The sequence below is a fragment of the Saimiri boliviensis genome, chromosome 8 (assembly GCF_048565385.1).
Source record: "Saimiri boliviensis isolate mSaiBol1 chromosome 8, mSaiBol1.pri, whole genome shotgun sequence".
Taxonomy (NCBI): domain Eukaryota; kingdom Metazoa; phylum Chordata; class Mammalia; order Primates; family Cebidae; genus Saimiri; species Saimiri boliviensis.
Genome location: NC_133456.1, coordinates 25,517,153 through 25,543,621, shown reverse-complemented (window position 1 = coordinate 25,543,621; position 26,469 = coordinate 25,517,153). Strand labels below are relative to the sequence as shown.

The 26,469-nt window shown below is 54.4% G+C and overlaps 1 protein-coding gene across 4 annotated transcripts in view; it reads right to left on the bottom strand.

Moving 5' to 3' along the window:
* Nucleotides 1–26,236, bottom strand: part of UROC1 (urocanate hydratase 1) — a 35,545-nt gene extending 9,309 nt beyond the window's left edge. Inside the window, exons 1-16 of one of the 4 annotated variants that reach the window (XM_074404179.1) lie at nt 26,188–26,236; nt 20,260–20,390; nt 19,166–19,259; nt 18,020–18,124; nt 17,579–17,707; nt 17,354–17,415; nt 15,242–15,308; nt 14,998–15,141; nt 13,352–13,440; nt 10,716–10,778; nt 10,193–10,372; nt 9,564–9,661; nt 8,870–8,942; nt 7,602–7,723; nt 5,600–5,670; nt 2,098–2,196 (exon numbers count right to left, since the gene is read on the bottom strand). In XM_074404179.1, the coding sequence (XP_074260280.1) occupies nt 2,098–2,196; nt 5,600–5,670; nt 7,602–7,723; nt 8,870–8,942; nt 9,564–9,661; nt 10,193–10,372; nt 10,716–10,778; nt 13,352–13,440; nt 14,998–15,141; nt 15,242–15,308; nt 17,354–17,415; nt 17,579–17,707; nt 18,020–18,124; nt 19,166–19,259; nt 20,260–20,291 (1,428 nt within the window). In that variant the 5' untranslated portion in view covers nt 20,292–20,390; nt 26,188–26,236. Of the gene's footprint in view, nt 1–2,097; nt 2,197–5,599; nt 5,671–7,601; nt 7,724–8,869; nt 8,943–9,563; nt 9,662–10,192; nt 10,373–10,715; nt 10,779–13,351; nt 13,441–14,997; nt 15,142–15,241; nt 15,309–17,353; nt 17,416–17,578; nt 17,708–18,019; nt 18,125–19,165; nt 19,260–20,259; nt 20,391–25,111; nt 25,148–25,346; nt 25,544–26,187 lie in introns of those variants that run through there. The other 3 variants (XM_074404180.1, XM_003944128.4, XM_074404178.1) reach the window with 3 other exon arrangements.
* Nucleotides 26,237–26,469: the final 233 nt, after the last annotated feature.

Genomic DNA, 26,469 nt, shown 5'->3' with positions numbered 1-26,469 from the left:
CAGCCCTGGAGGTCAGACAGGGCGGGTCAGCTGGCTCCCCTGTGCTGTGCACCGGCAGTCTCGCTATGAAAATGAGTCCTGGCTGGGTGTGGTAGCTCATTTCTGTAATCCCAACACTTTGGGAGGCCGAGGCCAGGGGATCACTTGAGGTCAGGAGTTCAAGACCGGCCTGGCCAACATGGCAAAACCCCTTTTCCACTAAAAATACATAAATTAGCCGGGTGTTGTGGTACACACCTATAATCACAGCTACTCAGGGGGCTGAGTAGTGAGAATCTCTTGAATCTGGGAGGCGGAGGTTGCAGTGTGCTGAGACAGCGCCACTGCACTCCAGCCTGGGCTATGGAACGAGACTTTCTCCAAAAAAAAAAAAAAAAAGAAAAAAGAAAATGAGCTCTAACCAGCAATTTAAAAAACAGAGTGAAGGAACTGGGAGGAACCCTGACTAAAGAGGAGGAGTAAGGGGAGCCATCTGACACCCGGCATGGGGAGCATGTCAGCCTGGTTCTGCACCTTTCAGTCAGGAAAGGGGGCAGGCAGGTCAGTACGTGGGTGGTTCGCTGTGCACATGGGGAACAGCTCAGCTGTTCTAGCTAAGATGAGCTATTTCTATCCCCAGGCCCCGGAAACTTTTCTTCCAAGTGTCCCGTAAAGCAGGTGGGGTTGGTTAATGGGCGTGATCTCCCCTTTCCCCTGCTGGGGATCCTGCAATTTCACAGGCCCCTGTATCAGAGGATGCTCTGTGCTCCTGAATGAAGAGGCCCACCTCTCCCTCCTTCAACAGGCCAGGCCTGTTCCCATGTCGTCACCTGTGCAATGAAACCACCTTCCCCCAGAGACTCTGGCACTCACTGGCCATTCAGGTCTCAGCTGAATGTCAGAACTCAGAGAGGCTGTCCTGACCACCCTCTTCACGAGGTTCATTTCCTGCATGCCGCTCCTCACCCTCGGAAACCCTGTCTCAATGTGTGCCTTCAGCTCCGTGTCTGTTGCTTCTCACCTCGCTACACAGGTCTGTCTTGTTCTCTGCTGTGTCCCCACTGGTTAGGACACGCTGCACAGAGGCCATGCTCAGCCAAGCACTGTCCAGTGAATGAACGCATGTTTACTGACCCACAGCACTTACTGTGCTGGCTGGCTGACCACAGCCCGGGGCGAGTGTACCTGGAGCTTCCCAGCAGTTCCCATGAACACCTGGGCTTCCAGGAAGCACCGGGTGGGCACGTGTGGCTGTGCCCCAGTAGGGCTGGCTGCCGCCCTTGCTGCCAGTGCCACCCCCAGAATCACCCCAGGGTGGCGTTCACACCTCTGTCCCAATGTCTGTTACATCTGACCAGTAACATTCCTGGAACTTGTGGAAAGACAGACGCCCACAAGAACTCTGTGGCAGAAGGAGCCAGAGGCCCTGGGAGCGAGCACGCCCAGGGTTCTGGCTGATTCGGAGCAAAATGAGCAAAAGCTAGGGACGTTTGCCATTGCTTGAGAAAAGGGAGCTCCATAAAGATGTGTAAAGTTACTTTGTGGAAGCAGACTTAACTCAATCCTGACACATACGCTTTTTATTCTTTTCACAGAAGAGGTACACCAAGGTTCAGAGAAGGCCCCAAACCTGCCCAACGTCACACAGCAGGGGACAATGATGGAGCCTGACACACATAGAGCCAGGTCCCCAGACACCTCCCCCAATCCCAGATTATCCCCAGAGGGTCCTTGGAGCCCCTGGGCTACCTGTGCTCCGGGAAGGTCACCTACTGCGAGCACTGCTCTTGCTCCCCGAGGCCTTCCTTTTCCCTCACGGCCACCTCACCCTCACCTCCCCAGCAGAACCCTTCTGCCCAGCTGATCTCAGGGAACAAAGCCTTCAGCAAAACCTGGTCTCCCTAAAGAGGAGACATTTGGGCCTCAGCCCTGGAAGGTAAGCTCCCAGGAGGGGCTGGTCCGCTGCTCCTGAGCACAGGGCTGGCAAGACCCAACAGCGGGGTCTCCCCACCCAGAAGGCTGTGGGGTGCAGCTGAGGTATAGGAGGAAAGTCCCAGGGCAGCAAAGGCAGCAGAAAGAGGTGGAGGGATGCTTTCCCCAGAGCACAGAACACCTTACCTTGATCCTCCCGCGGGCGATGGCCTGGTTAATGGCCACAGCAATGGCCACGCGGCCCTTCTGGTCCGAGTACAGGATCCTCGCCTGGGAGCCCACCACCTTCGGACAGAAGGGCGACGGGCATCTGAGCCACAGGCAGCAATGCCAGGACCCGGTGGTGCAGGGAGACGTAAGCAGCACTTCCACCGTGGGATATGGTCCTTGGCAGCCTGAGCGCCTCTCTCACAAGGTCCAGGAGGACCCCTGAGGTGCATGATGCATCTTAAGTCTGTGGCCTGAGGTGAGCCCCCACATTCAGCCCACTAGGCAGCCACACTGGCCCCACATGTCCACTGCAGCCTGGGACCCCAGACACCTTCCCCAATCCTAGATTATCCCCAGAGGGGCCTTGGAGCCCCTGAGCCACTCGTGTTCCAGGGAGGTTACCTATTGTGAGCACTGCTCCTGTTCCATCTCACAGTGATGACATCACCACCACCTAGGGTCAATTTGCACTGGGCATGCCTCACTCTAAGTACCCCACACAGCCCCTCGGCTACAAGTCTTATGGGAAGACACTGTCATCCTCATCATAAGCTTCATTTTCCAGATGAGGAAACAGCCTCAAGAGGTGGAGCCACCTGTCCAGAGGTTGGCCTTAAGCCCTCTGTCTGTCTGCCGCACCCAGGAGCTCAGCCACTCAGCGATCGCGTCTCCTGACAGTAACTGGTGGCTGCCCGAGGGAGATAAAGCTTCAGCACATGAAATGAGTTATTGTGTAGCCCCACGGTCCTCAAGCAGGATGGCATTTGGCAATGACTGAAGATGTTTTTGGGTGCTGCTAGCATGGGTAGGGATGCTGCTAAACACCCTACGACGGCCCCCACAATGGTGAAGCCCCCAATGACTTCAAGAGATACAGGCACACACGCGTTCACAGCAGCATGACAACAGCTGAGAGGTGGAGGTGACCTGGGTGTCCAGTGGAATGTGATTCAGCCTTAAAAGGAAGGAAATTCCAATGCATGCTACAACATGGATAAATGAACCCTGAGGACATTATGACAGGAGAAATAAGTCAGACACAAAAGGACAAACACTGTCTGATCTCACTTCTCTGAGGTTCTTACATTGAGTGCCAGGGGCCGTGGGAGTAGAATGGGAATTACTGTTTAATAGGGGCAGAGTTTTGGTTTGGGAAGATGAACAAGTTCTGAGATGGGTGGTGGTGATGGCTGCACAGCAGCGTGAATGCGCTTAAAGCCACTGCACTGCACGCCCAGAAATGGTAAAGATGGTTACCATGGTAAATTTTATGTTTATACACAATTTGCCATAATTAAAGATTTATCCAGCCCCAAATGTCAGTACGCTGAGGCTGAGAAACCCTGGTTCCTCCAAAGAAGATGCAGGTGTCTGCCCCAGCTGCTGGTGAGCTCAACCAGGAGCCGGTAAAGGCGGCAGGACTGGGCCACAGAGGCAGCTGTGCACCTGGCCACCAGCTCAGCTTTGGCCGGGCCATGAGTCTAGCTGCTTCCTCCTCCCTCATGGGTTCCTAGAGAACAGCCTTATTTTACTCACACCAGCTGCTTCAAATACTTTTCAGAAAAACTACTTGTGTGAATTAGCACTACAGAGATTTTCAAATTTTTTGGATCCAAAAAAAAAAAAAAAAAATTGGTGAGGAACTGACATAGGATTGCCCACTTTGTCAAGAGTGTACATTAAAAGAACGTAAATCAAAACATTTTAAAAGGCAACTTTCTGCAGTCACTGTTCAGAAGAGGAAGCAACATTAAGTCTCAGGAGGCACACGATCTCCAGGGTACTTTAGGTCAAAGCAGATGTGCCCTGCTCGCTGCTCTAGCTGCCGTGTCCACCCCTCACACCCTCGACTCTGGCACCTCCCGCGGGCCCTTCTCAGCCATGCTGGCATCCTCTCAGGCTATCTCCCCTCTCTTCCTCACCCCATCTCTGCACTGACCCACATCTCCAGCCTCCGAGTCTTGGTCTTGGCCTCTCTGACTCAGCACCGTCACAGATATGCAATTGGCAGGGGGGCTCTGAGGCCGGGCACAAATGTAAATCACTGCATATGGATGAGACAGCCCAGGACAGGGGCAGGCCCCTCCCAGCCCTGGGACTCCTGGGCCAAGACCCACTAGTTCAGACACAGTCCGTGGCCAAAGGCATGTGCCTCAACTGCCCACTTATTTTCCATTTTGTCCTCTGTACACCCAGCCTGCTGCCACCGTGGAGCCTTGCACAGTCTGTTCCCTCTGCCTTACCCAACTGTCGTGTGGCTGCCACCCTCTTGGCATGTAGACCTAGACACACATGCCAGACCCCTTCCCTGGCCACTCTGTGTGAGGCAGCACCACCCGCCCTTCCCCGCTGGTTCTCTCCAGCACACACACCCAGCAGAAACCAGGCAAGACAGCCCCACAACATAGACCTGCACAAGCCGGGCCACAGGGGCCTGCTCCGAACACTGTCACCACCGCCTCCGCTTTGCAGATTAAGGCATGGAGCAGGCCCAGGCAGCCTGGCTCTAGAGCCCAGACTTTTTCCCCTGCAGGGCTGCCTCTATTTGTTGAGTAACAGGCAGAAGAATGACCTGTCCAACCCTGGTCACTATCCCAGAGCCCAGGACACTTTTCCCCTCAATTTTTTAAATTACAAAATATGCGTTACATAAAATGTACCCTCTGAACTATTTCTAAGTACACAGTTTAGTGGTATTAAGTTGATTCATAATGTAAACTGATTGCCCCTCCATCTCCCCATTCCGCATCCCCCAGCCCCTGGCACCTACCATTCCGCTTTCTGTCTCTGAATTTGACTGCTCTAGGGACCTCACAGATGTGGAACCATGCAGTATTTGCCTTTCCTGACTGGGTTATTTCACCTAGCACGGTGTGGTCCAGGTTCATCCATGTTGTAGCGTGTGTCAGCACTCCCTCCTATCTGAGGCCGAGTCATATTCTGTCTCATGGTTAGCCTACACTGTTATCTGTTCTTTCATCATCGAACCCCTGAGTGGCTTCCACAGCTTAGCCATTGTGAATAGTGCTGCTGTGAACGTGGGCGTGTAAGTATCCCTCTGAGTCCTTGCTTCCAATTCTCTGGGCTACACAACCAGAATTGGAATTACTGGGTCATTGGGTGATTCTATTTTTGATTTTTTGAGGAAGCTTTTTGCTGTTTTCCATGTGGCCGCACCATTTCACCAACAGTACACAAGGGTTCGAAAATCTCCATGTCCTCATCTCGGCTGCCCTTTAAAGGCCCCGGGCTTCTTTCTCCAGCAGCCCCCGGGGCCAGGCAACTGCTGCCTTCCCTCCCAGTGTGGCCACCATGGAGCTGGCACAAACAGTCACATGAGGTGTGGTGTGTGCGCCCTCTCGGGGCTTGGCAAGCTGGAGGCTGTGGGCCACGCAGAGCACCCATCGGCAGCCCCGCACCTCCGGGCAGTGTCCTGACAGTGCAGCTATCCCAGCCTCCCCCAGGCCCAGGCACTCACCAGCTGGTGCCTGGCGGCCTCCCGGATCCAGCGGATGTTGTCCATGTACTGCAACTTCACAGACGCCTTCACTGCAGGGGAGAGGAGAGCCGGTGTCAGAGCCCCTGCAGGGATACAGACCTGCCCTTGGGCAGGCTGCTCAGCACAGGCCCTGCCACTCACCACAGACCCTGCCCTGAGCCCACCTTTGAGCCAGGACACAAGGTGAGGGAGCCCACCCCACCCCACCCCATACCTGCCTTCCTGAACTTGGGAACCGGCAGTGCCAATGGCTCCATGAATTAATCCACAGCTATGCAGTGCAGTGCATTTGCCTGATGCAGTCGGTCCCTCCACTAACAGCTATTCAGTGCCCACTGTACTGCAGCCCCGAGCAAGGTACAACGAATAAAGACCACTCCGGGTCATGAGGAACACAGGATTGTGGCGAGGTGGCCCCCAGGGTGGTGGGTATGGGGACTCTCTGAGGAAGTGACCGTCAAGCTTAGTCTAAAGGCTGGGAAGGAACTGGCCACCAGAAGCTCTGAGGGAACAGCATTCTAGGCAGAAGGAACAGCCAGCGCAAAGTCCCTGAGGTGGAAATGAACTTGGCCTGGGCAGGAGCTAGCCAGTCAAGCTCATGGAGGGTGTGTGCGTGGGAAGGGGCACGGGAGCCAGCCTGACCAGCTCCTGAAGCAGACTGGTAATTTTCCAGAAATTGTGTGAGCCAGTGGTTAACACAGATCCAAATTATACTGAAAATCAAGGTAATAGAAATCCCTCACTCCTGTGACTTCACGGCCATCGACTAATATCTGCCTGGTGGCAATGCCACAGTATGTGCACTGCAGGACCATGGAGCCGGGTCAGCATAGCTGGAAACCAGCCAGGCCTGGAGTCTTTAAACCAAGAGCCTCGCAGGTGCAGCAGCTCGGGGCTTCTTTCCAGAGGGCTGGTCATCCCCACCGGCTGCCTGCTGTTCGAACCAGGGAGGCCCAGGAGGCATCTGGCCAGACCCCCAGGAGAAGGCCCTTGCTTCCTCTGCCCTATTGCCTGTGCCCCTGCCCGGCCCCTCCTGCACAGGTGGTCATGTCTCCCCTCTGCCTGGCTCTCCTGCCCTGGGTCTGTGTAACCCGGGCCCCTGCCCAGCCCACTAAACTTGGCCAGTAGCAGAGTGGGGATGGGCCCTAGAGGTGTGAAGCACACAGCAGTGGCTGGTGACCCACACAGAAAGGCCACCTGACTTGCAGGAAAGCTGCAGAGAGACCGGGGTAAAAACTGCAACAATGGAGGAAGCATCATAAAATAACCACAAAACAACATCAGACCCACTCAACAAGAACAAAGGTGGGTTAAAAAACAGGCAGGCCATGTAGACATGGAAAAACACAACCCTCTGGCGGAACCAATACTCAGCATCAGCAAAACCCAGGATGAACATGGGGGACCCTGATGCAGAGGAGACCCTTGTGGACCTGGTGGGCGTGGAAGGCCAGCAGAAGCCCCATGTGGAGGTGGCGTCATCATGGATGGCAGCAAGAAGGAGCTGGAAGCACTGCTGTCAACACTACCCTGGCCATGTGCAGAGGGCGCTGGGTCTGAGAGGGACCGGGGTGTGCTTAGGGCTGCCCAGCGATCCTGGCCTCAGCCATCGCTGCCTGGCCACCCTAGCCCTGGACCATCCTGCTTCAGCCACTTTGAGGAGCTTTCTGTCACTTGCAGCCTGAGGTCCTCACTGGCAGAGCTCAGGACAGCTCTGGAGGGCAGAGGCTTGGTGTGGGTGGGGACTGTGTCTCCATAGGTGAGAACAACACTTGGGGACCAGGAGCTTTGAGAATCACTCGGGTTTCTTTGAGTCCCTTTGTGTTGCCAGCTGAGCACCCGCCAAACTCACAAAGTCATCTGTACCCAGGTTCCCTCCCAGAATCTGCTGCTAGGTGGGCCTGCTGTGGAAGCCTGTCTCTATGGAGGTGGGAGATTTGGAGGACCACCCACCCATGGGCATCCCCACCAACGGTATCACCTCCATCAGCAATGGCTTCCTCCAGCACAGATGTGGCCAGTTCGTCTGTGACCGCCAGGTCCTGGGGGTCCCCCGACGTGCAGACCCAGCGGAAAGGCCCAAATCCCTGAGAGAATATGTCCCTGCGAGCACAGATGCCTCCTCACACTGGGCCCGCTGGCTTGGGCCAGGGAGCAGGGTGCAGGTGTTAGCACGCCAGTGAGGACAGCTCGGTGTCCAGCAGTGGGGCATGGAACCCCTAAACCATCATCGGACAGAAAGTTCCAGGGGCCTCCCTGTCCCCTCTCTGTGCCCAGTTCCCCAAGCCCTCTGTCCCCACCTCCTGGCTACACCATCTCTAGCTGTAGGAGCTGGGAGCCGGGGCCTGGGCAAACAGAAATGCCCCCAGCTGCTATTATATATGACAAGAAACGCAGTTGCCAAAAAGTGACAGTCACATTGAGAGGAGAGTCAACCTGGGGTCGTGGTCTTGGTGAACTCACTCTAGGTGAGCTTATCTTCCCAGGAGCGAGGCTCCAGGGCAGAGCAGTCCTGGGGGGAGTATGCTGTGATCTGGGCCCTCCCTGGGTTCCTGTGCTTGCTAGGCTAGGGGGTGCCTCCTTCTGGGCAGCCCTTCCTCTCTGGAGTGCCAGCTGCCAGTGCTCTGCACCCCACAGGGAGCCTGACGGGAGTGGCACTTGCCTTTCTCATCTCCATTTCTCTCTGGTCCCATGTGGCACACACTGAGGACTGGCACATCTTCCAAAAGCCGTGTGGCCCCCTCCCAGTCCACAGCAGAAAGCCCAGACTCCTCAGCTCAGCCCAGCCTCCTCTCTGGCTACTGTCTTTGTCCACTGCTTTTCCTGGGCTGCTGGCCCTCCCCAGACCTGCCCCCCATGGCCAGAGCGCTTCACAGCTCCCAGGGCCACAGCAGGTGCTGGGCTTCATCGGCTGCCTGCATGGGCCTGTGATGCAGGACGGTAGCTCCGCACCGTGCAGGGGCGGGTTTGCCAGGAAGTGGGCTTGGCCTCTGGGCCCTGCAGTCCCCTGTTCTTACTGAGGTCCGCAGGAGGTGTCTCTCGTCTGCATTTCCTCCTCACTTGCCTGTCTGTGGTGGAAAATCCATGGACGGAGCCCGGCCACTTTGGGGAGGTGTGGAGGTCTCAGTGCATGACCTCAGGGGTAGTCAGAGGCTGAAGCTTCTCCAACCTAAATGCCCAGGACCCAGACCCTGAAAGGGGCAGGGGTGGCACTGGGCACACTAGACATGGCAGCTGCCCATCACTCACCCCATGATGTGCTGCACGTAGGAAGGGTAGCGGAACTCTGTTCTGCCGGCGCCTTTCTTCTCCACATCCGCTCCTGTGGGCAGAGCCCGGACAGTCACCACCCAAGGTGGGACACCCAGGGCCACCCTAGATGGCAGCTTAAACACAGGGCCCAGCGGGATGCTGAGGAAGGACCCTTGAGGTCTTTTTCTCAAGTAAAAGAAAAGCAGAGGCATCTGTGGCTGGCATGCCACCATCTGTGTGGCCGGGCGCAGGGTGCGTTTGCTTGCCATGGACGCCATGTCAGCCTCCAGCGCCAGAGCCTACCACCTACAGGGAGGTGGACAGGGCTGGAGGGCTTCCCACTATGGACACCGTGCCTTTTGAATCTCATACTCCGTGAAAGAACTGCTCATTTTACAGAAGGAACTTTCCATCATGAAAAAGGAAAGCTGCAGTTTTGGGACTGGAGCTTGTGCCCAAGTCTTGAACCTGCTATTCTTATGGGACTTTATGTTCCTACATGTGGAGAAACTGAGGCCCAGGAAGGCCAAGCCACCCAGGAGGGCCGGCGTCCAGAAGGCCTGGCAGAGGCACAGCAAAGCCTTGGTCGGGACTCGCTGGGCCACCGGTGGTTGAGTGAGGTGGGAGCCAGGGGCGCTGGCCCGAGAGGGCGGGCCCAGGGAGGTGGCCCTTCCCTCTTCCTCCCCCCTACCTGCTCTCTGGGCCTCCAAGAGGAAGGCGTTGCCATAGTCCCAGAAGAAGAAGTTCTCCTCCGCCAACCTGTTGATGGCTGAGACTTGCCTCCTCAGGCTGCAACAAGCCGTGGGTCAGCACCACTACTGCGAAGCTCTGGAGCCCCCTACATGTGGCACCCGCAGCCCCACCCACCATGCTCCCTGCAGACTGCTGCCTCGATGGCCCCTGATCCTTGCGTCAGCCTCACCCGCCTGGAATGCCCCCACCCCTGGCATCTGTTTAGAACCTCTGCACCCTTCAAGACCCAGCAGGCAGCCCCTAAACAAACATTTTCTGGTCCCCAACCCCATCAGGCCCTGGGGAAAAACAGACGCTCCAGAGAGGGGCTCACACCCTAGCATCTACTCAGTGCCGTGCTGGACTGCACTGGGCATTCAGCAAATGTCACTCCAGCTTGTCCCCCCGCACTGCCAGGAGGTAGGTGTGTCATGACCTGGTCTGACAGGTGGAGGCAGAGGCTCAGAGAGGTTAAGGTCTTGACCAAGGCCGCACAGCTGGTCGCTGGAGAACCAGGTGGCAGCCAGAGCAGGACAAGGCGGTCTGCCCAGGCCAAATGCTTCTGCCGCCCCCAACCCCGAGTAGCACCTTTCCTGGACCAGGTCCTTGAACACAGCAGGGTTGGAGGCCATGAGGCTCTGGGCCTCTGTGAAGCTGAGCTGCACAGGGTAGTAGCCGCCATTGAACGGGTTGTGGCAGGACGTCTGATCTGACCCCAGGTCCACCAAGCACTCCCCTGTCGTGTCCAATTCGTGCACCAGGCGCTCCCTGGGGAAGCCATGGGGTGGTCAGTGCAAGCCACGCAGTCTGGGCCCAGAGTCAGGGTCCAGCCAGGTGAGGATCAAAGCACATTTCCCCAACCACAGATCCAGCAGGCACAGCCCCAGCCAGACCCTGCTTTCCCCGTGGAAAGAGAACCTGTGGGAAGGCGGTGGACAGGGCAGGGACAGCTACCCCGAGCCTGGGTAAGGGTGTGGCCACCATGGGTGGCGCTGAACCGAGGCTCAAAGCTTTGTGTCCCACAGCTCCTGGTTAACACTGGGGTCTTTGCTCAGGTGGGCCCATCTGGGTTCCCAAGGTGGTTATTAACTCCCACCCCCCGCCCACTCACCAGAGAGCCACCACGTTGCCATGGTAACCAAGGCTGAGCACCTCCTTTTTCTTCCGTGCTTCCCTGGAAGAACACAAGAGCAGAACAGGTGGCCCCCTGTACCTGTGCATAGGTGTCCCAGACACACCTGCACCCCAGCTGCACACAGGGCAGACCCAGGAGGCCACCAGAGGTATCGTGTGCAATCATGAGGCCCATGGGAGGGGCCATGAAGCATGCCTGCAGGACCCCAACTTAACTATTAAGGGAAAACCCAGACCCAAATACCCCAGACCAGAAAACCGACATGGCAGCAGCAAAACTCTGCCTGGGCAAGCCATGGAATTCGGGTTATTGATGTGGGACCTCCAGGGGGATCTTTACAGAACCCATCCAAGGCGGTCCCAGAGTTGCAGAATTCACTAAAGATGATTCCCAAAACTATTTAGAAAAATAGGACAAGAAAAATCAAAGCACATTTTGGGGAACAGAAGATTTGAACAGGACTTGCAGGTAGTAGAGGTATCAAGAGGCAACAATATGCAGGGAAGGTGGTGTGGCCCCCGTGAGAGACCAGATTTACTGCTCCCTGGGCATGGCCTGGAGAAGCCAGACGAAGCCAGGCACCTCCTCTCCCCCAGGGGTGAAAGGTTGACGAAGTAGGGAAGGACACACAGCCCCAGGGCAGCAGGGAGGCCAGTCTAAACTAGGGCTTGTTGGAATCCCAGCTGAAGGACCCCGGAGGGGACTGTGAGCTCCTAGGAGCTCACTCCATTCCCATCGGTCTTCCCCAGCCCAGGGGCTATGGAAGTGTGGCAGACAGGTTGCTAGAAGCAATTCCTTAAACTGATTTTGATGTATGTGTATGTGTGTGTGTTCACGTGTGTATGTGTACATGTGCATGCATGTGTACATATATATGTGTGTATATGCATATGTGTATATATGTATGTGAGAATATCTGTTGTGGGCATGTACATGTGTGTTGTTTGTGTTTGTGTATCTGCATGTGTTTATGGCATGTGCATATGTCTGTGTGTATGGTGTTGATGTGTGTTTACGTGTTTGTGCTTATGTGTGTTGCGTCTGTGTGTGCATGTATATGTGTGTGAATGTGTTATGTGTATGTGTTTGTGTTTATGTGTTGTTAGTGTGTGTTTGTGTGCTTGTATGTTTATATATGTTCATGTTTGTATGTGTTATGTATTTGTGTATTTTATGTATTTGTATGTGAACTGTGTTGTGTGTGCATGTGTTGTTTATGCATGTTTATGTGTATGCATGTGTTATGTGTATATTTTCATGTGTGCATGTTATGTGTGTTTATGTATGTTTGTGTGTGCATATGTGCATGTGTGTCTGTGTGTGTGCATGTGTGTGCTGTGTTTGCGTGTGTGCATGCATGTGTTGTGTGTCTGTGTTTGTATCTGTGTGTTTGTGCTTATGTGTGGGTCATGTATTTGTGTGGCTGTGTCAGTATGTTTATGTGTGTTGTATGTGTGTCACATGTCTGAGTGTGTTTATGTGCATGCACGTGTGCAAGTATGTGTGCATGTGTGTGCTGTGTTCAAGCATGTGTACATGTGTCTGTTGTGTCCTGTGTATGTATGTGCATGTGTGTTAAGTGTGTGTTGTGTGTATGTATATGTTTTTATGTATGTGTGGTTATATATGCGTGCATGTGTTGTGTATGTTTATGTGCATGTGTGTGTGTGTGTGTGTGTGTGTGTGTGTACATGCACACACTCAGGATGCTAAACAGCCTGAATAGGAATGGGAGTTAGGTCGGGAAGCCCTTCACAGCACACCTGGAGTGTGGAGTTTCTTCTACCATTGATGAAAAGTTATCTGAGAGTTCTGAAGAGGGTGCAATGAGGTTGGATTGGCATTTTAGGATGATCTAGGTCAAAATAATTTACTGCATTATTTCTCAAATCTTTTGTTTACATTTTCATCCGAAACAGCTTTTAAGCCCCTGTGGAGATTCTACTTGTAGCCAGGTGGGGAACCACTGCACCGATGTGCCTTCCCCAAACAGGACTCCGCTCTGCACAGTAAATTGAGAAGATGCTTCAAAGGCAGCATCCAAGAAGTCCCCAGGGCAGTCTTCACACCGTCCCACTGAAATACCGATGAAGACATCGCTGGGGCAAGTGGGGCAAGGGGGAGAGCAAGAAGAAACCCTCAGACTGCCCCTCAGCCCCTCAGCTCCATGGGGGAAGCTCTGGCCTGGAGCACAAGGATGGAGCGCACGCCACTGCAACAGCTCGAGGCAGCCCCTACCAGGGGCCAGCTCTATCATACCACATAGCAAGTCATGTTTTATGACTCGCAGAACCAGGGCGGAGCACGGGAGCCCCGAGAAGGCTGTCCGAAGCCCATCAGAGCCAAGTGTCTGAGCACCAAGCTCGCAGGCCAGCGGCCATCTCCACACTGGCAACAATGGAATATTGGAGGCCCTTCCAGAGGCTTCTGCCCTATCACCATCTGTGGGTCAGCCGTGTGGGCATGTGTATGTGTGTGCATGTATGTGTGGTGCCCACGTGTGGACAGCTGTCAGGCATTAAAGAGGCTCACACCAAGCTGTCTCCCAGGGGTCCTCTTGTGGTTTCCCACTGCCATGTGTCAGATGTCTGGAGTCGAGCTTGGAGCTGTACCTGAGCCTCTTGATGCATTGGTCCAAGCTGTCAGTCACTTCCATCAGCCAGCCCTGCTTGTGGCGTTTCTCAAGGGCTGCTTTATCCACCTGGGGCAGTGAGACATGAAGCCATCCAGTTACAAATCTTCTCTAAGTGTATCATCTTCAACTATGAAGGCGCCATCCCCTGTAGGTCCCTCGCTTTTCTATAACACAATCTCAGGGCAGACACCACAAGCTGCCCTCCCACTATTTATTCCTTCTCCCTCCTCCCTTATCAGCAGAACCCAGGTGGGGTTCAGGGTGACACAGTTCAGCCCCAGGAGAAGATCTGCCTCCAAGCTAATCACATGGAACTGTCCACAATCTCCATCCTCCCTTGTAGATGAGAACAACAATTTCATCCAAGACTGACCAATGAGATAAAAGAAGGGGGTTTAAAGACATAATTTTCCTGATGAAATAGAGTTGTAGCAGACACTTCCTTCTCATGTTCAAGATGTCTTCCTGTCTTGAACATGGATGGGATGGCTGGGGAGGGGGCAGCAATTGTTTCTACAAGGGAGGCCCAAGGGAATCCAGAGATATTAGCATCATTGAGCTGCAGACCAATGCCGGCACTGTTGGTTACATGAGAAAAGTAAGACCCTGTTGACACAAGCTGCTGTAGGTAGGCTTCCTGTTACCTGCAGCTCAGTGCACTCCTAACAATCACAGGTATGTATGGGGCAGGTTTGCAATCAACTGAGTGCAAATCGCACTGACGCATATCACCAAGGCTTGCCTCAAGGCTCCTTGCCTCTTCCACTTTCTACTTGCCTTCCTCTCCTTAGCACCCACCAAAGAAAGATGTGAGAGCCTATTACAGTTGGGACATATTTGTCCCCCAAACCTCATGTTGAAATTTGATCCCCAGTGTTGGAGCTGGGGCCTGATGGGGGTGTTTGGGTCATGGGGCAGCTTCCTCATGAATGGCTTGATGCAGTCCTTGCAGTAATGACTGAGCTCTTGCTCTGTTGGTTCCTGCAGGAGCTGGTTGTTTAAAAGGTCCAGCAGCCCCCTCTCCTCTCCCCACACTCCCCACCAGCCCCCCTTCACCTTCCATCAGGCGTGGAAGTTTCCTGAGGCCTCACTAGAAGCAGATACGGGTGCCATGCTTCCTGTACCACCTGCAGAACTGAGTCAAATAAACCTCATTTCTTTATAAATTAGCCCCAAGTGTTCCTTTATAGAAACTCAAAGAACTAAGATGGGGTCACTGAGGAAAAGCTGCCTGCACTCTATGGAAGCTGGCCTGTCTGCCTCCCCAACTGTTCAAGATGGGGAGTCTATGAGTTCATTTGTTTACACAATTCATTCCCTCCCATCTGTATTTCAGGGATGTGGTGGGATACAGGAAAGCCATACCCACAAATAGACAGTCACAGTTTTGTGGGAGAGCAGCCAACAGGTATTGCCCATGCACGGTGATGGACAATTTGAAGGCAGGAAGCTTACGTGGCCATCGGACCCCACCCATTGAGGTCCAGTGAGGCTTTGCGGAGGCGGCAAGGGCAGGCTGGGTGAGGGAGGATGAGAAGAGGGAGTCTGTGGTGTGAGGGTTCCTGGAGGAAGGAGGGACGGAGGGACGCAGGCAGGAGCAAAGGCCAGGACCCCCCAGCTCACCTCTGCTATCACGCCAATGCACCCCACAATGACCGCAGCCTTGGCCTGAGCCCCGCTCATTCCACCAAGCCCAGAGGTGACAAAGACCTTTCCAGCCAAATCCTCGATGCCCAGGTACCGACGCGCAGCATTCAACACGGTGAGCTGCAGGGAGAAAAGGTGGGGGCTCACTGCCCACTCCCAGTCTGCCCCCTCCACCCCCTATTCTGGGACACCCATAGCCAGGCATGGCCCCATCTCTCACCACAGTGCCGTGGACAATTCCCTGGGGACCAATGTAGCAGTAGCTACCTGCTGTCATCTGGCCGTACCTGACCACAAGGAGAGAAGCCCAACCCAGGGCTCAGCCAGCGCCAGGCCTAGGTCCTCCCAGCCACTCCCTTTAGAAGGTTGATAATTAGTATTTAACTACGCAAGAGGCATTAATATATTCTTCTTTACATAAAATAGAGAGAGAACACAAGAAGGCTATGGAAACCCTGGTCCCCTCTTGCCTCCCAGACAATTTACAAGCAGATTTTGTTTTGTTAAAAACTGTAGTATAGGGCGGGGCATTGTGGCTTACGCCTGTAATCCCAGCACTTTGGGAGGCCAAGGTGGGTGGATCATGAGGTCAAGAGATCGAGACCATCCTGGACAACAGGGTGAAACCCCATCTCTACTAAACACACAAAAATTAGCCGGGCGTGGTGGTGGGCACCTGTAATCCCAGCTACTTGGGAGGCTGAGGCAGGAGAATCACTTGAACCTGGGAGGCGGAGGTTGAAGTGAACCGAGATAAAGCCACTGCACTCTGGCGTGGCGACAGAGCAAGACTCCATCTCAAAAAAAAAAAAAAAAAAAGTAGTGTAATTGGTGAAGAATTGCTTTGGGGAATATTTGGCCGCATGGACTCCAGCTGAACATGGGCAGCACGCCCATGCTACATGCTTACACCAGGCAGAGACACACACAACAATGTTCCCCACAGCTTTACGTGCAGGGGCCAAGACCTGAAGATGCTGAGATGTTCCTCCACTGAAGACAACAGAAATGAGTGGTGGCGTATGTGTCCCATAGAACACCTAGTAGCAGAGAGGGACAGGGCCTTGCACTGTGTCATGGAAGTAAGCCAGATTGAGAGGCAAGAGGGTTAAATAAATTAGTGCAATTGAACATCGCAGGTAAAGGAAGAATACTTGAGACCTGCTTCTTGAAATGCAACAATCTCCTAGCTGTCTTGTGAAGGTGGGAAAGGCAAGGCACAGAGGCCAGCTCGAACGGTCTAACCACCTAAATTGCTAAGTCCTCATGCATAGAAAGTGTTCGGAAGGACACAGGAGACATTGTTAACTGGAGAATCTAGGATGCGATAGAGATCTCCTTTTCATTGTAGCTCCATTTATAATGCTTGATGAAACAGCGTGCATCGCTGGGTGCAGTGGCTCATGCCTGTAATCCCATCACTTTGGGAGGCTGAGGTGGGCAGATCACCTGAGGTCAGGAGTTTGAGACCAGCCTGGCCAACATGATGAAACCCCATTTCTACTAAAAATACAAAAAACTAGCCGGGCGTGGTGGCACACACCTGTAATCCCAACTACTTGGGAGGCTGAGACAGAATTGCTTGAACTTGGTAGGCGGAGATTGCAGTGAGCCGAGATTGCACCATTGCACTCCAGCCTGGGCAACAAGAGTGAAACTCCACCTCAAGAAAAAAAAAAAAAAAGAAAGAAAAAAATAGTTTGCATTACCTTTAAAACAAATGACAAGCTTTCTCTTCCTGAGAAGGGGTGTGAGAGACCTCTCTGGGGCAATGGCAGCGTTCCGTGCCTAATGGGTTTTGGTTGCACAGATGCATACTTTGTCAGAACCCACAATGTGGTGCACATAAGATGTGTGCATCTCATTATATGCAAGTTTCACCTCAAAAGAAAATAAAACTGTAAACAAATATTGAATTCCAGTCATAATATTTGCAATTGACTTTGAGATGCATCAAAAAAACGTTGAATGGATGGATAGGTAGAGGGACAGATAGCCACATGAGAAGGTGAGTATGGTAGGTAGCATATTCATCACAGAAATTTGGTGACATTCACTATAAATTTGGTCAATTTTCTGTATGTTTGAAATTGTTCATAATGAAATGTTGGAAAAGGCAGCATCTAAAATTATACGTTCTCTTGCATTCAAGAATATAAAATTGACAAGCATATACATAAAACTACTAGGGAATATGTAAAAATAAAATTAATTGTGCTACAGTTCTGTGATTGTGTTTTTCAAGACTTATATTTAATGTCACCATTTTGCTTTATAATGACCCATGGATATTAGGGAAACACTGCCTAAATAAACTGAAATCGCGACTTACATTGTAACCCCCAAGGCGAAGAGCTTCTCATACTCCGTCCGGGAGGAGTAGTTAGGAATGACCTAGAGAAGAGGATGGGGCAGGGAGTGGGGCTGAGAGCTTGGAGAGTGAGCACAGATCCCCCGGGGGTGATGGACAGCGTCAGGGCACTGGGCTCTCCTCCCGGTGTCAGTACCCGCTCTTTGGAGCCCCGGGCAGGAGCTGGGCCAGCCGCTGGGGACCCACCATCCCGTTGGTGATGACGAGCCGTGGGGCGCTGTGGCTGCTGGGGAAGAGGCCGAGTGGGTGCCCACTGTACATGACCAAAGTCTGCTCCTCTGTCATCTTCGACAAGTAGAACATGGTCAGCCAGAACTTGGGGAAGAGCAGAGTATAGGGACTCTGTCAGCGGAAGCAGCACCCCACACCCAACCCCACACCACTGTCCACGCCCCGAGAGCTCCCGCAGGCCCCCGCATTCCACTCCGGTGGCCCTGGTGCCTCCCTCAGCACCACCTCACTCATTCCTGTAACCTGAAACTTCCCCACATACTCTCCAGTGCTGGAGCCTCTGGCACTAGGGAGGCAGAGGCCTATGTCCTGAGGCACAGGTTTGTAAGATCCTAGGCCAGAGCTCCAGACTAGGGGAAAGGCCAGGGTGGGGTGAGGCCACACAGTACACAGTACCTGAGCCCAGTTGCTGAACACCTGCCCATTTCCTCCGTAGGTCACCAGCTCCTGGGGAAACTGAGGAAGACATGGGGTCATCTGAGATGAGGGCCTGGGAAGGGCCTATGGAGTCACAGACAGGGAGAGAAAGGGCCCCCATCCCCTGGAGGCCCAATGGGGCAAGGGGAGAAGCCAGAAGGGTGACGGACACATCTGCAAGAACACGGGCCCCAGCTGCGACTGGAGCAGGAGCTCAGCTTGGTGTTAGGGGTGAATCTGGGTCTGGGGTCACTCTGGGAACTCAGCCTGGGTTAAAAGGCAGGGTTGATGTGTGACCAGGGTCTGGGGCCAGGGCCAGGGTTTAGGGCATTCCCACCTACTAGGTGAAGCGGTCACATTCTAGCAACATATTGCCCCCAAGGAATGCAGGAACACACCCGAGAGGCATTCCATTTTCAAATATGGGGAGCTGCTCTATAGACTGACTCAGGGTGCCCATGACAGACACATGTGGCCAGATCCATGCCACCCAATATGGTGGCCACCAGCCACATGTGGCTTTTCCGCTCTGCTCCCTGCATAGATACACTCCCGGTTTCGAGGACTCAGTATGAAAAAAATGTAAAATATCTCATTAATAATGTTTACATTGACTACATGTTAAAATAATAATATTTTGGAGCCAGGCATGGTGGTGGGTGCCTGTAGTCCCAGCTACCCGGGAGGGTGAGGTTGGAGGATCACTTGAGCCCAGGAGATTGAGGCTGCAGTGAGCCAAGATCAAGGCACTGTACTCCAGACTGGGTAACAGAGACCCTGTCTCTAAAAAAAAAAAGTAAAAAAATAGATTTTGGACATATCAGGATGAATAATGTATGGTGTAAGTCTGTTTATTTTTACTTTTTCATGTGGCTGTTAAAACATTTAAAATTACACAGGTGTCCACTGCAGCCACGGTGACGTCCTGGTTTTGAGGCTGCACTCCAGCCACAAATGCAACCACTGGGGGAAGCTGAGGGAAGGACCAGAGACCTCTCTTACTAGCTTCGCAACTTCCTGTGAGTCTATAATGATCTCAAAATTAAAAGCGTGAAAGCATGACACTTGTGTCTCATGTTCTGTTTCTGCTGGGCAGTGCTGGCATTCCGTTTCCCTGGCTATTACCTGGGCTACGGCAGGGTCCAGGTTGTTCATGATCATGTGCATGATGGCGGCAGCCACTTTCGTCCGGCAGGGGTACTGCTCAACCGGGTAGGCCCTGCAAGGCAAAGCCCAGCCGCCAGGCTGCCCTTCCTGCCAAAGTGCAGCACCCAGCCCCGCCCACCCAGCCCCTGGCCGAACAGGCAAGGGCAGCCAGACCCAGGGTCTGCAGGGGCATACAGTGGGGGCTCCAGCACCACTAGGGCCAACTCTGTGCTGCTCAGTTAGCTGAAGTTCTTAAGCTTCCTGAGAGGGGGCATTCAGGCCCCACCCCAGCTGCCCTCCCTCCCCACTTCACATGGTCCACCTGGGAGACAGCTGCTGGCAAAGCAGAACTGACGGCCGCTCTCCAGAAGCCTCTCCCTCTGGGTAAGATGAATTTATTCATTTGTTTCTTCATTCATTCAACAAATACTTTTGGGCACCAATTCTCCAGCAGGTGCCAGGACCAGAGGTACTGGCTGGAGTGAGGAACATGGCTCCTACTTTAAAGGGAACAGCGTTCCCTGGGATGACTCAAGGCAAGCTTGGGCCGCTGGCACCTTCAAGAACAATCAAGTGCAGAAATGCAGACTGGAAGCCCCACTCCAGAACTGCTGGGTCTGAAACTGGGGTGAGGCCTGGCAGCCCACGTTCCCACAAGGCCTCCAGGGGTGCTGTGCACACTGTGGCTTGAGACCCTCATCGAGATAGTGGGGTATGTGAAGTCACTGCCAGAGCTCCCTAAAGCTCTCCCTGCCCTCTGGCAGAACGACAAGCCCTAGTTTTTGAAAGGGGTTTTGTATACAATTTGGCTCCAGAATTGCATAGGACTGGCTGCACAGGACAGATGGGCCAGGTCTGAGAGACCTGAGAAGCTGCCCCCATCTTCTGGCCAGGATCAGGGGCTGCAGCCAGCGCTCGGCTCCAGCTCCCAAGGTGACGACACATAATCTTCTCTCCCCTGACTCCTAGTCTGGACAGACTGAGTTTCCCCCTCACTACCGACTCCCCCATGTTCCCTTGCAGGAGCTGCCTGCCCCTCTGGGTCCCTTTGAAGCTGTGCCCACAAGACTGACCTCATTTCAATGTCAGGGCAAAACCGGTACATGTAGATGTGCCCATACAGTTGCAGCTCCTGGGCAAACTCTGGGGCCAGCACGTTCTGGACATCTCGGGGGAAGTAGCGCAGGGCGTTCCTCAGTGCCAGCTGTGGGAGGAGAGTGAAGAGATGATGGGGGCTGGGGCTCCAGGCTGGGCGTTCTGAGGCCCCGTAACAGGCCATCCTCCTCCCACATGGATTTGTCTCTGCTCCACTCAGAAGCTTGTTGCCCACCTAGAGACTGCCTGGTTCTCTCCCCAGGCCCATCTACAGTGTCACCTCCTGCAGAAAGCCTTCCCTGATTGCCTCCTCCTGCCCCTTTCATGAAGGCAGACTGATCCTTCTCTCTTCTTGCTTAGGGTGAATCATCTGTTCTGGGGATGGCACTGCTAACCCCATGGAGGGACCAGAGAGGGGCCTGCCTGAGGCTTGTGGCTATGGTGCAGGGTGCAGAGGCTCCAGCGGGAAGAGTAGACCCGACAAAGCCTTAAGTACCCTGTGCAGGTGCATACCCAGGCATTTGAGGTTCCAGTGACTTATGATCATGCTGCTGCACTCCAGCCTGGACAAAGCTAGACCCTGTCTCTAAAGTGTTTCATATATGTGTGTGTGTGTGTGTGTGTGTGTGTGTGTGTGTGTGTGTGTGTGTATATAAATGAACTGTTGAAATATGAAAAGGTAAATCAGGATAATCTGATATGTAATATTTGTGTCAAAAATGAGGTTTATAAGACACACTAAGAAAGCAAAGAAAAGCATGATTTAATATCACTGCACTTTCACCATTTCTTGATTGTAGCCCAGTGAAACTTGCTTCAGATTTCTGACCTCTGGAACTGCAGAAGAATAAATACGGGTTGTTTTAAGCCACTGCACCTGTGGTGACTTATTACAGTAGACATGGGAAGCTAATACAGGCGGTAACAGAACCCTGCCTCGGGCATCAGGGCACCTGTGCCAGGCACATGCCTGTCCTGCATGGCGGCTGAACACCAAAATGAAAGGATGCCAGCCTGAAACGTTGTTCAGCCCACAGAGCAGGGTGTGTGTGTGTGGGGGTGTGTGTGTGTGTGTGTGTGTGTGTGTGTGTGTGTGTGTTCAGCCTAGGACTTACTTTCATTCTAACCTGGCAGTCAGCTTGTGGGGCAGTAGCTCACTTTTAATCGTCGCCCACCTGAGAGTTTCTGACTGTCACTATTTCTGCCAGAAATCATGAGCATTATCCAAATGGCTGGGCTTTGTCTGAGTCACGCTTGTTCCTGCACCCCTCTAGCCCGGCCTTCATCAGGGTCCTCACCAGCTCTAGGCTGAGGCTGCGTTGAGAGCCAGGAGCTGCAGCCAGACTTCCTGAGTGCGGGCAGCACTCTAGCTTGCACGGGCTGCAGTGGCTGTCAGGCTGCTGTGGCACGGGCCTGCCACATGGCACACACACACTCCCCCTCTCTGACTACCTCTTCCCCATCTGTAAAGTGGGCATAGGAACAGTACCCACCTCAGAGGAGTGCCCTGGGGACTCAATGAGTTGAGGTACTTAGAACAGCCCCAGGCACACGTAAGTACGTGTGAGTGCCCAGCTGTCAAAGCTGTCATCTCCTACACATGTGGGCCTCCATGCTGCCCACCCTTTCTTCCAGCCAGGCCTCTGCCCACCCCACTCCTCTGGAACCTCCATAGAAACCTCTATACTCTGGGACAGGGGTGTTGTCAAACAGCAGGCATGCCCCTATTCAGAAACCTTCATGGGTTCCCTATTACCCGTCTGATAAGGCCATGCTGCTCCTGGCATTCAGGGTCCTCCATCAGCCAGCTGGGTCTGGCTCTCCAAGCTCAACACCAAGCCCTGGTCCACACTGAACCTCCTCCATCCTGACACACCTCAGACAGACCTGTCTCCATATCTGTGTGCACTGCCTCCCCTTGTCTCTAAACTCTTGGGCCTTTCTCCTTTCCCAGGCTAAGAACCCTGCCCAAGCTGCCATAGCCACCTCTTCCAAGAAGTCCTCTCAGGTTCCTCCTTTGGCTGAAATCTTATGGGATGTTAGTAGGGCTCTTAGGGCAACTCTTAATCATTCAGGAAACATCTGCTGCTGTCACTGGAGATCCCGAAATGAAACCGGTGGAGACCCTGAAATGAACCCCTGCCCTCAAGAAGTTCAGGAGAGGAGGACTTGGGTAGTGACAGGGACACAGATGCACGGCCATCTTTGGATCTGCTGTCGGATGCCCAGCACGGGCACTTGGGTGGGGTGGATTTGGGGAAGAGTCACTAGGATAAACCGCGCATGGGGGAGGTACTGAAGACATTTCTAGTTGGGGAACTGATGCTGTCGTGTGACTGAAGTTTCCCTGTGCACGGTGAGAGCTGTGTCAGGCGCATGCTGAGAGTGTACCGATTAACTTGGCAAAGGAAGGCCCCGCTCCAGTCACAGAGAGAGCTCTTGTTAAACACCAGCAAAGAATGATGTGCACGTTAGTTCATCCAAATAATGAAACACTATACGCAGCCATTTGAAGACAGGGCCCTCTAAAGGCACAAGAAGGAACAATCTGGGAAAAAGACGTCGTATAGGTGCTTTTCTGTGGATTTTTAAGAAGGATCACAGATGTCTTCTGCACCCCACACATGCATAGAGTGTGTTTCTGAAACTCTGGAGTAATTTTCAGTAAAGAAAAAGTGGGAGGAAAGTCTACATAACCATGTGGCCGACTTTATTTCCTTTGGGCTTCCCCACAACCTCCTGCTGTCATCAGTTTCATCTTCGGCTTACAAATGCCAAAAAAAAAAAAAAAAAAAAAAAAAGCCATGGCAACTCTGGAAGGTGAACTGAGGAACTTACACCTTTATACATTCAACTTCTTATCTCAAAAATTATCTTCAAATACCCATGTTAAAGATCAACAAAACACATTTAAATAAAAAATAGAAAGCAGGCCGCAGGACTCAGGGCCTGCCCATGAAGGAGAGCCAGCTCCGCACCCGCTCCTGCTCCAGGATGCCCGGACCCTCCAGCAAAGGGGGATACACCCCAGCAAAACCCAGGTGGCCACTCCTCCACCTGGAGGTGCCTTCTCCTCCCAGCACAAGACACCCCAGGAGCTGAACACAGCCACAGCGCATCACAGGGGATGTGCAGGTGGCAGGGCCCTCCCTGTGCTCTGGGGTGAAGGTCCAGGCACCGGCGCCCAACAGGGAGGTGACCAAGGAGAAGAAACATTACCACCACCTGGACAACCCTGGAGATGGGCCAAGGGGAGGGGCGAAGGGACTGGACCACCGGCTACCTGAAACCTACCCACCCCCTCTCCAGTACCCACCACCTACCCACCCCCGTCCCCACCACCCACCACCTACCCTCCCCTGTCCCCTAATGCCCACCATCTACCTTTCCCCCACCCCCCAGCACCCATCACCTACCCTCCTCCTCATCAGCCCAACACCCACCACCTACTCTCCCCTGCCCCCTAGTGTCCAACACCTACCCTCTCCACCCCCCAGTGCCCACCATCTACCCTCCCCCACCCCAATGCCCACCATCTACCCTCCCTCACCCTCAATGCCCACCACCTACCCTCTCCCACCCCAACCCCACCACCTACCCTCCCCCCACCCCCCAGTGCCCACCACCTACCCTCCCCCACCCCAATGCCCACCATCTACCCTCCCTCACCCCCAATGCCCACTACCTACCCTCTCCCACCCCAATGCCCACCACCTACCCTCCCCTCACCCCAACCCCACCACCTACCCTCCCTGCTCCCTAGTGCCCACCACCTGCCCTCTCCCACCCCTGCACCCAACACCTACCCTCCCCCTACCCCACAGTGCCAACCACCTACCCTCCCTCCACTTCCAACACCCGACACCTACCCTCTCCACCCTCAACGCTCACCACCTACCCTCTCCATCCCCCAGTGCCTGCCACCTACCCTCCTCCTGCCCCCCAGCACCTACCACCTACCCACCCCCACATCATCCCAGCACCCACCACCTACTTTCCCTCCACCCCTCGGCCCCCACCACCTCCCCTCCCCTTGTTTCCCAGCACTCCTCACCTACCCTACTATCCTGCTGGCTTCTCCTCCATTTCCTTTTCCCTCCAACACCAGCTCCACCTGCCCCCAGTGCCCTGCTCCCACAGGGACCCCCAGCATACTCCTAGCCTCCCAATTCCCCTCCACCCCACTCCCACCAACTCACTTCCCCTTTCCCCAGTGCCGGCTCTGTCCTGAACGACCCCCACTGTCCCCACTGTATCCTGTTAGGCCTCTGTGGGTGGCTTGGGAAAGGCCAGGGGCTCTGGCGCACCGGGCAGCCATCTTTATCTGGGAGGTAGAATTCCTCTTTTAATCTTTATGCTTGTTTGCAATTTCCACTTCTCTAGTGTTTCTGAAATTCTTTAGTTTCCAGTACAGAAAAGTAGGAAAGTCTATATAACTGTGTCACCCACTTTAAGTCCTTTACTTTCTCCACGACCCCCGGTGTCACGATTTTCATCTCAAGCTTACAAATGACAAAAGGCAGGTTCCCAGACTGGGCACCGCCAGCAAATGTGCACCATCCCTGGCCTGATTGGCCATTAGGTGAGGGGACACCGGCCTCAGCCCACCTCTCCCCAGCACCTGCCTGCCGGCCGCAGGGTTCAGCCACGCAGCCGAAGGTTCTCCAGAGGTGTGGGGGAGGAACATTTTCAAACAAAAACAAGAGATGACCTTTGTGCAAATGTTCTGCCTGTTGGTGTGGACCCGGTGCCGGGTGTAACACTTCACACCCACCCAGGGCCTCCTCCTACTGGAGGTGACCACAGTGCCACCATTGACCGGCCACTGACCTTGAGCCTCAGGATCCTCATCTGTAAACAGGCATGGCGATCCTGCACCCAGGGGCGGCTGCACACAAGAGACAGAGTCCGCCACCCACTGCACCCCACCGGCTGGAGTCCCTGGAGTCCAGGGTGGATGGCTGAGGGGCTCCCACTGAGAGGGCAGGAAGCCAGGGTGCTCGCCATGGAACACCTGGAGGACGTCTAGAGGCCAAGGCCTCAGGAGCACGGGCCCACCGCTTACCTGCTTCTCGGCAGGGCTGAGGCCAGGGGTTCTGACTGGGGCATGGGGCACCCCAGCCTGGCGTCCTCGGTTCTTTGGGAGGGGCCGCAGGGGCAGGCCAGAGCACAGAGCCTGGAGGCTAGACATGTGTGGCTGAGATGGAGGCAGAGGCCAGCAGTGTGGGGAGGCCAGAAAGAGACTGGACAGATAGGGCCCAGTGGGGGGGACCTCCAGCCCTAGGGCCACTCCTCCTGCCCCTCATTGGGCGCCGGGCCTGTGCAGGGAGCCATGTGCAGGTCTGAGGGTCACTGACCTCAGGCGGGCTGCCTGCAGTGCTGAGCAGGGGAGGGCAGTGCTCTGCAGAGGGCAGGCTTCACGCTGGGGAGCAGGGCTGGGCCCCTTTCCCCTTCCAGGAGGGCTGTGCTGTCAGGAGTTTTAGGGGGTGGATGGGGCTTTAATGCTGGGGTGTGCTGTGGCAGCCCTCGGGGGCACCACACCAACCAAACACTCCATGTGGGGATCTGCACCTTGACAATGGGGAGATGGGGAGCCATGTGATACTGAGCCGGGCACAGAGTGCAGATACCCTCTGCTCCTGCCACCTCCCACTGGGGGCTGGGTGACAGGAACAGTGTGCCCCCAGCAGGAGCTGAGGAGGGCACACCGCTCCGCCCCCTCCCAGAGCTCTTTTCAAAGGACCTGTCTGAGGATGACCCTCATCCCCAAATATGGTAACAACTCTGCCAGAAAGCGTTCTTCATGAGCCCCATACTACTGACGGGGAAGCAGAGGCCCAGGTCTCACTCACACAGCCAAGAAGTGGTGGCAACGGAATTCTAGCAGTCCCGGGGAGGTGACCCACCTGGGTGTATCCAGCTCAGAGCCTGACCAGCCCTGTCCCTTCTGCCGTGTCCTGTCTGCACAAGTGGGTGGTGCTGGGCCACTCAGCAGTAAGGGGGTGGAGCATGGGTAGGCAAGCCCAGTACAGGGCCCGCGGGTGGAAGCTCAGCTGCCTGTCAGCCCTGAGGGGTTCTTTGCCCCATTTTATGGATGAGGAAACAGGTGGAGAGGGGGATGGGACTTGCCCAAGGTTACAGAGCCAGTCATGGGAAGAGCTCGGGTTGGAGCCCTGAGGACCCAGAGG